General features: G+C 35.0%; 1 protein-coding gene across 43 annotated transcripts in view; it reads left to right on the top strand.

Moving 5' to 3' along the window:
- The first annotated feature begins 1,044 nt into the window (after window positions 1-1,044).
- Window positions 1,045-10,513, top strand: part of LOC127509830 (uncharacterized) — a 502,366-nt gene continuing 492,897 nt past the window's right edge. For all 43 annotated transcript variants that reach the window (XM_051888896.1, XM_051888897.1, XM_051888883.1 and 40 more), the window contains exon 1: window positions 1,045-1,377. In XM_051888896.1, coding sequence (XP_051744856.1) covers window positions 1,332-1,377 — 46 coding nt within the window. In that variant the 5' untranslated portion in view covers window positions 1,045-1,331. The remainder of the gene's footprint in view (window positions 1,378-10,513) is intronic.

Below are 10,513 nucleotides of genomic sequence, written 5' to 3'. Positions count from 1 at the left end.
TCTAATAAATCTAGAATATATTTAAGTTTTACTTTTTGAATTAAATTACAGAAAAAAAAAACTTTTTTCATGATATTCTTATTTATTAAGATGCACCTGTATATAATAATTATACTGTAATTTACACAGATGGTTCTAAAAATTTAGATACAGAAAAGACATGTTTTGGTGTTTTTATACCAGAGTTAGGAATTTCAGTGAACTACAGACCAATAGCTGCCCTGTACTGGATAGAAGAAAATGGTATGTGGAAAGTAGCCTAATTATATGTTCAGATTCCAGGTCAGCATCGATTTCAATTAAGTCGATATCATCAAAGGATAGACAGGATTGTATATGTGAAATATATGAAATTTTATTTAGACTTCAAAGATTAAATGTGACAATAGTATTCATGTGGATTCCTGCACATATAGGAGTTAAAGGGAAAGAAGCTGCTGGTATTTTAGCGAAAGAGGCATGTAAGCAAGATGAGGTTATGGAAATCCTATACAGTAAATCTGAAGCAAAATAAATAATTAAGAATAGTATAAATGAATGGCAACATATTTGGGATAGAGCAGTAACAGGAAGACATTATTATAGAATCCAGGAGAAAGTAGGAAGTAGAAGGGTATGTAAAGGAAATAATAAAATAGAGGGTATAATCACACGGCTGAGAATGGGGCACACAGGGTTAAATAAAACAATACATCTAATAGGAAAACATCCTACTGGCTGATGTGATCATTGTCAGGATGAGGAATCAGTTGAACATATGTTAAGTAATTTCCAAAAGTACATCACAGAAAGAGAAATATTAAAGAATGAAATTAGGAAGCAAAGTACTGTGGAAGTTAGCATTAAAGTTGATAATAATGAAAATTTAATAAATTACTTGAGAAGAACTGGATTAATTAACAGAATTTAAATAATTTTTTAAATATATATATTAAAAAATTATTGACCCATTATATCCACGAAATATTGGCCCACACTCCAGTATGGTAGGTGGCGATAATGCACCTTATAGTTGGATGCAGATCGGCAAAAAATAAAAATAAACAGAAGAAGAAGAAGAAGGAGAACCGTTATAATCTCCGCCATTACAGTTTCCTGCGCTTCTCTACAGTCTTTCAGATCTGGAAACGTTAAAGTTCTTCTTCTTAAGTAGCAGATAAACTATAATGAAAATGTATTAATCAGTTACAGTCGGTATTAAGATCTCTCTGTAGGTATTTAGCGGGTTTTGTTCACACTCATCGCTGTCGGTCGGGAGGGTGTGGTTCAGAAACAACAGCGAGCATTAATGATATTCATCGAAATCAGATTTTGCTGGAATCTTCGACAGTATGAAGAACAATTTCAAATTCTTTCAGATTTTTCTACTAATGTGCGGTAAGTTCATGATTTCTGTTTATCTTTACCACTTTCGGTTTCATTCTGACACCGGAAACAGTAGAGGCTGGGGTGGACAACATGGACCTGGAAAACCAGAGTCATGAAAAGTTTTGCTTCAAATTATATCTCAACAAGCTAATCTAGGTTTTAATGGTTACTTTGGAGCTACGGGCAGAAGAGTTTTTATTTTATTAATTTTTTTATTGTAAAAAAAAAAAAAAAATTGTAGATAACTCTGCAGGTCTTCGGCTCTCCAGGACCGACATTCGCCACCCCCCTCCTCCACTATTTGTAATCACTTGTCTCTTGCACTTTTATTCAATACACGTATTTTCTTACTTAATCGAAGCTGTGTAAGAATAAATTAATTACAAACAAACAGATAAAGCATTACATTTAGTAATTTAGCAGACGCTTTTCTCCAAAGCGACTTTGAGAACAATAGAATCAATCAAATCAACATGAGTGCAACAGTATACAAGCGCTGTGTCAAGTCCCAGTTTCACCAGTAAGTGCTTGTAGCAGGGATTTTTTTGAAATAGATAGAGAGAGAATAGAAAAAGAAGAAAAGTAAGTGCTAATAATATGGGTCAAGTAGTATAAAGCAGTTCAGATCAGGCAGGAAGGGAAATGAACACAGCTGCCACTGGCTAATCGCTACTTTAAATATCTTTTGACCAAAAATTCAGACTTCATTAGTAGCCTCACATTTGCGTTTTCGCATCGTGCAAACAATCATCTACTTCCTTTTTTTGTAGCGACCGAAAATGTTTCAAAGACTCTATCACAGCTGAACTTTCAAATTCAACCCCACATCAGAGGTCAGGGAAGAACTAAATAAATACATAGAGCGAGGTAAAGTTAGTTTTGGGTTTTCTATCGGTCTTTGTCAGACACGTGGGTTTATTACGTGTGACGTCATCGAGGCGCCATTTGTAGGGTATCCCCAAAGCCACTGGAAGGCAAGCCTGCAACCTTTAGCCAAAAAAGCGTAACGGCTAATGCTAACGCTCCGCCCCCGGCGGTACGCAGGGAATGAGACCAGAGGCCGTTTTTTGAATGGATGTTAATGGATGAGAGGCTTCACTATGCTGATTAACCAGCTTTTGTGGGGAAATAGCTAATCATTTAATTAATCGACAGCCTGTTTGCTAATCTTCAGCATGTTTTACACTAAACAATACTTTCGTTGGGAACTATATGTAGATTTTAGCTTGGTAAAAATATATTCTTTTAAGAGAAGGCAGACTAGGGAATGTTGCGACTGATGTCACTGCCATTACACGATAGGCTGAGAGGTGCCGCACGTGATTAAGTTAGCCGTTACGCTTTCTCCATACAGACCCTCTCATCTCCCTATTACAATCTCTGGTATCCCTATTCAGAGAAGAGATTAGAAGCCTTATTTAGATAAACCGTTATCGATTCATAACATTTATTTTATATGACCAGCCCGTAATAACTTGGAGTGCTGACCTGACATTGCTGCATTCATCCTCTTTCATGGATAAGTTAAATATCTGGTTTACGGATCGTGGATATTATGAATTATCTTGTTATAATTACGATATTGTGAAACTGGCTGTTTTGCGAGCTTACGAATTGGTTCCGGAAGCGTACCAGCAAAAGTTCAGGGCTTGTTCAAAGACAGCCAAGCAAACGTTCGTGGAGTTTGCACGTGAAAAGAAAGCAATTCTTACACACTGACAACAACAGCATCGGTCACACAATAACAATGTCAAGAATAGTCTGGGGTAGGAGACAGAGGACAGGACACGCGTGGAGCCTCACAACACGCTCGACACAGCACCGCCGTCCTCGTTTCTTGCATTTAAGCACTCCCACTCTTCCACCTAACTTGCCGCAGCTGGTCTCAATCAAGTGGCGCTGCCAGAAAGAGAGAGGGAGAGGGAGAGAGAGAGAGCGAGAGACTGTGCACTACACACAACAATACATTACAATAAATGTATACCCACACACAAAATAATAATAATACGTCCATGACGTAACAGGTATAAGTGCATATACCTGTGAATTCATAAAAAAAACAAAACAAAAAACAAAACAAATCACTTACCCTGTGTGTACAACATTTGGTTTGCATACTTCATTTGGCTGTTGAAGTGTTGATTACAAGAAGACAATAAACACTACATTATGAAAAATGTAATTGTACATGCTTTATTGTTCATGCAGGACTGGATAATGCATCAGCACAAAATGTATTCTTAAACTGTAAATGGGAACACTGGAAGTAAACAAAGTTGCATAAACTTAAAATTATATATGGTATTCTAGGTGCAATACATCAGTGATTCTCAACTGGTGGGCTGCGGGCCCTAGTGGGCCGTGTAGGCAGTGGTAGACTACCCCCAAATTAATTTCTATTTATTTTTTAATTGACAAATCTTGTTATTTTCTAATTACCTAATTGTTCGTATGAATTTATATGATTAAACACACGTCAAGTCAAGTCTCTCCTTTGCATTATCATCAGTGAAGTACACAGAAACACTTGTTACAACTAACAGTAAACAAATATATAAAGACCTTATGCCTTTTTGGGTGGTGCTTAATAAACTGGTAAACTTTATATCCGTAAATCAACTCCGATGAACTGTAATAAAGTGCTCTCACCTTCATTACTGCCGTATCACTCTGGAGACTGTATGTTTTGCATTGTCCCTTTGTGTTGACATTTGTTCACAAAGCAGTCCGGTGTGAAATGATTTGCGCAGACATAAACAAATTTCGGTAGAGTTGAGGGAGCATTTTCTTCGAAACCAAAATGAATCCACCTCGTCTTCAGCGGCTCAGATTTAGGGAGTAAATGGAGAGAGCTCTGTGGTTTAATCCATCCATCTACAGAACACCTAAAACACTTGGGAGACGTTCTCGTCAGTGCTGCAATGGTGGACTGTGAACTCGCTCAGGGCGGTTCTATGTTAAAACGGCTGACAGACATGGCACGCGTGTTCAAATATGTCAAATAACTTGGATGCCCCCAATATTAAATATGTTAAATGAATAAAATGGACTCGAAATAGAAAAATTATTATTATAAAACATTGTACACTAATCTACAGTATTTTAATGTTGCTGTGGGACAATGTGAGAGACACCTATCAAATTCAATATATTATTGTAAATATTATCATTACTATAGTGGAACAATAAAACACAATAGATGGTTCAGAACATTTAATATTTATTGCACAGACCACAACTGGCCAACAAATAAGACTAAAAATAAATTGCTTTTCCGACTCGACTCATGATCCGGCTCATGATCCGCTCTTGCTCACAACATGAAATTTCTCTGCAGCCATTTAGAAAATGTATTTAGTTTAATATTTGTTTAAATGGGCCTATTATGATGTTATTTTTTTAATTTTATCTATTTGATAATGAAAAGTGAACAGCATGAGTAAGATAGAAAACATCATAAGATGCGCAATATATCTGGAGACATGGAGTGGGTCAGACATGATTTTGACCACTTCATTAAGTTTTGTTTTGTAGAAAGCCTTTCTTTAAAGTGAATTTCATGTTGTAAAAATTGTATCTTAATTTTAATCAGTGTTTCATCAACCAATTGCCTGGATTTAATAAATAAGAATCAAATATAATCATGACATGCAGGCTTGCATGTGAACTGGAGCGCGTCTTATAGGCTAAATGAACCGAAACTCAGCGTATAGGCTGCTTGCCTCACAGACATGAGAAATATATCTATAGAAAGCTTGAAACTTCTAATTTTAAATGAAATAATTAAAAATGAAAAGAAATAGGCTACTCTGATTATGTAATTTGAATGAAATGTGCATTCTCTCTCTAGGCACGTTCACTATGCGGAGATGATGAGAGTCCGCAATGTCAACTTCATCTTCTCAGCTGACACTGGTTCAGAAAACATTAGTTTGTTAATAAACAATTGAAATGTCTCCTTGCTGTTTTTTTCTTACATTCATAATCATTACTTTTGCCGGTTCTTAATGGCAAGTTTTATGCGTGCGCTTGAGTGCTATATAGCCTATATTACGTAACCGCTCATTATTATGGTTAATTCTCTCCAGTATTTAAGAAATTAAATTAATATAAATGTGGTTAGTCATCTAATAGCTTAAATGAACAACTACTAGTTGACTAGAAAAAGCTTATTTCACATAGGCTATTGTAAGACTTGATTTTCCTGCTAAGACAAAAGCTGAGATCAAGCGCCCTGCAATAAAGCAATAAAACTAATCTGGAGAGAAGATCTCAGAGAAATTGGACACCGCCTTGCCCAAACTCTCCTCACTCACGACTTGCTGTTGTGTGTCTCAGTTTTTGATTGTATTGAAAATGAAATCCGAAGACTTTGGTATTAATACTATAATATTGCTGTAGTGATCTTGTCTGGACAATTGTTTTGTGCACTGTACAAAATGGAGTTATACATCTCAGTTTTATAAGATTTTAAAACATCTCAGGCCACTTTCTGAGGAATTGAAAAATTAAATACATTGTTATAAAATACATGTTATAAAATACATAGATGAAAAACAAGTTAATGTATTTATTTATACTATAAAATGAAAAGACATTTCTTTTAAATGTATAGCACAGTTTTTTAATGAGACAACAACATATGATAGATAGGACAGAACTGGATAGGCTATTAATAATCTTTCATTTTGTAAAAGTATTATGCACTTGAAACAACATTGAGTCATAGCGCGCAGCACTTCACATGGAAAAGTTCAAAGCACAGAAGGGAAGAGATGTATAATATATTCTTCGTGTATTATATCTATGCAACAGTATAATGAGCCATTTCTTTTAAGAGTTTTAAATTTCAGTTACTGTGTGCGTGAAGAACAATTTATAGTGTTCTCTACTCCAGTGTTGCGGTAGAAAGACGTGATTTAAAAAAGAAATAAAGTCCAACAGAGCATTCAACATCTCAAGCGCAGCCAGAGTACCTTCAGAAAGATGCCAGATTATTCTATAATTCTAAAAATTATTCGATTAAACCCACTTTATTTTCCTCATTCGTTTGAAATAAAATTATATTACATAATGTGTTTATTTTTATTCGTCATGTAGGATAGGCTGTGATATCATTAAACTGTCTTCCTCCAGTTTCCATTAAAAAGAGGTGCAATACTCCAGATTTCCAAAAAACAAAACTTTAATCCAGTTGATATAGGCTAAAACAATCTTGGGATGCTGTTTGAGAAGAGTGTTTATGTATGTGTGTTGTTTCCAACAAAGAAATGTAGAAAATAGGTTACACACTATCACTGAATTAAATGACATAAGGCTATAAATCATATTTCTTATCAATATACATTGAGTGAAACGAACACTGAAACTGCGATGATTAAAATGGCGTCTTAAAGATACACAATAAGGTGCAAACAGAATACTATACAGTGACATCAAAATTAGCTTTAATAAGCAATAAGTTTAGTATCACACCGAGCTATTGCGGTCGTGAAACTGTGGTGAGTCCTGCACTAGTCAGAACGATAACAGATACACTTTCAAGCAAAATAATCATATTCAAGCATTTAACAGTTAATTACTTAACGCACACAATACTGCACAAAATAAAGCGATCACGAAGACTCTCTCTGTCCGAAACTCGTACAATCTGGGCCAATATGAACTAATACAGTAAAGTGGAAATTTACTGCACATCATCAGTTAAATTTGGTAATATACTGACACCTGTTGGCACATTTGTGTAATTTACAGCAGAGATTAAGTAGTGATCATGACAAAACAAGATAGAAAAAAATTATAATCCATGGCCGTTTAGGGCTTCCGTACTTTTTATGCAGAACTATATACCTTTATCTACAAATAAAGTATAATAATGGGAACACTGATCTTGGAGTGAGTTTCATCGAGTTGCTTAACTGAATGCAACGCGCTGTTTGAATGCTGAATGGAGAAGGACTGAGGAGAGATGAGATTCCATTAACTTTAACGACTTAAATATTCATTTGTACCTCACAGTAAACTATTGAATGGCTTCAGAAGTCTTGGAATATAGTGCACGAAAACTTTATGGTGCTTTACAATGTTTTTTTATGCCTTTAGTGCTTAAGAATAACACAGAACAGAACTGTTCTACTTACAATATCGGACATCACTGAGAAGCTGCAACTGTGGCGTGGAGGATTTTTGGAGGATGAATCTCCCGAGTGCTGTCACTGCTTTCCGTCATGTCTTCTCGCACAAAAAAAAACGTTGCATACGATATGTTTTTCTATAACCAGTGCTGATGTTTAGAGGTCAGGGTCAGCCGATAGCCGATATGTGCTGCCGATTTTTTTGGCCGATTTTTAGGGCCGATATCTTGAAGTTTTCTCCTTCCTTCGCATGCTAAAATGTCACACTAATAATAAGTGGATGCACAACATTTCTAAACTTAACATCATCATTTATTGAACACTGACTTGAACCATCTCTTGAATCTTAATTTTGTGCACTGCACGGTATTAAAATAAAATATTTATCCAAAGTTAACCAAACAAATCAATAAACTGACCAAGTATTAAATATATAAAACAGGTAATATTAAAAAAAAACTGTCAATCATTTACATAAAAGTTTTAGAGCATTTATCAAGCAGAATTTTTCAAGTTTGTTGGAACAGAAATGTGAACTTAAATATTTAAATAAAAAAAATTACAACTTTATAAATAATAAAAATAAATTAAACTGAAAAATATAAAAATAAAGTTTACAGCATTAGTTGAGAGATTTTCTTTCCTTGAGAAAATTTGCCATGTACTGTTCCTTATACAAAATAATTGATATGGAATCTAATCGAATTTAATAGAAATCGAATCGATTTGCAAGCTTGTGAATCGAAATTGAATCGAATTTTGAAATTTGTGTCATTACCCAGCCCTGGTCAAGTCAACTTTATTTATATAGCGCTTTTTACAATGTAGATTGTGTCAAAGCATTGTCAAAAGTTGTGAATGGTACCCTAATTCCGAACCGCACCGTACCACTTTTTTGGGACCCTTCCGTTGGGGTACCAAGCACAATAGTACCAATAGTACTGGTGCCAAAAGGGTGGAGCTATATTCTGCAGAACGTTGATTGGTTGACGGAGAATCATCACTTGCGCGTGCTAGAGGAATGACAACACAAAAAGCGCCATACAAATGTGGTTCAGGCAACGCATGCATTGATTATCTTCACTTCATGTAGGGTATATAACAAAACAAAATATAAAACACAACCCTGCCTCTTTTCGTTTTCATTTAAAAAATATGAAACTTATTAATGTGTGGTTCAGGTAATATGTGCATATGTACTCTGATTATCTTCACTGTATGTAGCGTACATGTACCTATAATAAAACGAAATAAGACAAAACAACCCTCTCTTTTTGTTAAGTCAGTTTTAATTATCAATAATAACCATTATAAAAGTATAAAGTATGAGAAGCTATACAATAAGAAATAAAGACAAGCAAACAATTCAGTCAAATGTACAGCGCAGTAAGTACAACGCTAAAGTTAAATAAATATATAACGTTTTGAAACTTCACTTTGCCCTCAGCCAAAACGATTTGCCCAGGAACAAATTATAAATTCATGAGACCAAAGATTGCCGTTATACACAAGATGAATGATATCTCGTTTTTAACCACTACAGAGACATCTGAGCCAGCGGCGAATGTCAGAAGTACTAGCTGAGGTACAGCTGTTCTCGACTGGGTACATGAGCGCTGAGCTCCCGGTGATCGTCTGGATCTCACAACTCCCACAACGTCAGATTAAATTTTCAAATAGGCGCTATCTTTATAAATAAACCACAGATTTGAGCTTTAAACAACTACATTCTCGCCTGAAAAATTACATTTCATGACACAATAAAGTAGCTTTTAAATGATTATATTTCAGATAAATGCTGTTCTTTTAAACTTTTCTATTCATCAAGGAATCCTAAAAAAAAAAAAGTACACAACTGTTTTCAACATTAATAATAATCAGAAATGTTTCTTGAGCAGCAAATAATCATATTAGAATGATTTCTGAAGGATCATGTGACACTGAAGACTGGAGTAATGATGCTGAAAATTCAGCTTTGATCACAGGAATAAATTACTTTATAAAATATATTCAAACAGAAAACAGTTATTTTAAATTGTAATAATATTTCACAATATTACTGTTTTTACTGTATTTTTAATTAAATAAATGCAGCCTTGGTGAGCAGAAGAGACTTCTTTTAAAAACATTAAAAATCTTACCGTGTCCAAACTTTTGACTGGTAGTGTACCAATCATCATCAGTTAGCCTGTGTCCCACCCCAACACACACAACCAGAGAAAAAACTTTGCAGGTCCTATTGCTGAGAGAGAGCATACTCGGATGAAAATCGCTTCAGTGAGCTCAATAATAGTAACGGCACATTTTATTGTCAGTAACGGTAACGGGGGAAACAGTAAATCGTTTGATTACTCATTACTGGAAAGAGTAACGCCGTTTATTTATAACGCCGTTATTCCCATCACTGGTTGTTACAGGTATGTTAGCCTGGATGTGGGGATGTATTATTAATTAATTAGTTAAAAGAGTATTCCCCTTGTGTGTCTGACCCAGTCATTGGTCTGACCTGCCCTGTTATTGTTACAGGAATAAATTGTTACTGAGTAAACCTGCCAAGTCTTTTTTTATACAAGGATGGTTTTCATCTATATAGCTGACTGCTACAGTGGCATAACAGATATACGGCAGAGTATATCATTACTTTATTACTATTATACTTTTTGATTTTTTTTTTTTTTTTTTTGTTATTCTGTGTTCATACTATCATATTTGGAAAGGTGGTCATCAGAATGTTTTTAAACAATCATTGGTGGGCCATGAGTTGCAAAAGGTTGAGAACCCCTGCAATACATCAGCACATTTCTACACCACAATTCTATAAAAGATTCAAGCATGCGCTTTCAGATTGGATGGTTTCTCTGTGAAAATCTCCAAACAGTCAATAAACTCTGCGTTCAAACAAAGGAGATATATTTCTGTGTAAATCATCTCTTTTTGCCTGGACAGTTGAAAGCTTCAGGTTTGCGTTTAGACATGACACAATTTCATTGAATCACTGGTATTAATGAAGA

The sequence above is a fragment of the Ctenopharyngodon idella genome, chromosome 3 (genome assembly GCF_019924925.1).
Source record: "Ctenopharyngodon idella isolate HZGC_01 chromosome 3, HZGC01, whole genome shotgun sequence".
Taxonomy (NCBI): Eukaryota; Metazoa; Chordata; class Actinopteri; order Cypriniformes; family Xenocyprididae; genus Ctenopharyngodon; species Ctenopharyngodon idella.
The sequence above is the reverse complement of the archived record's forward strand: the minus strand, read 5'-3'. Positions and strand labels throughout refer to the sequence as shown.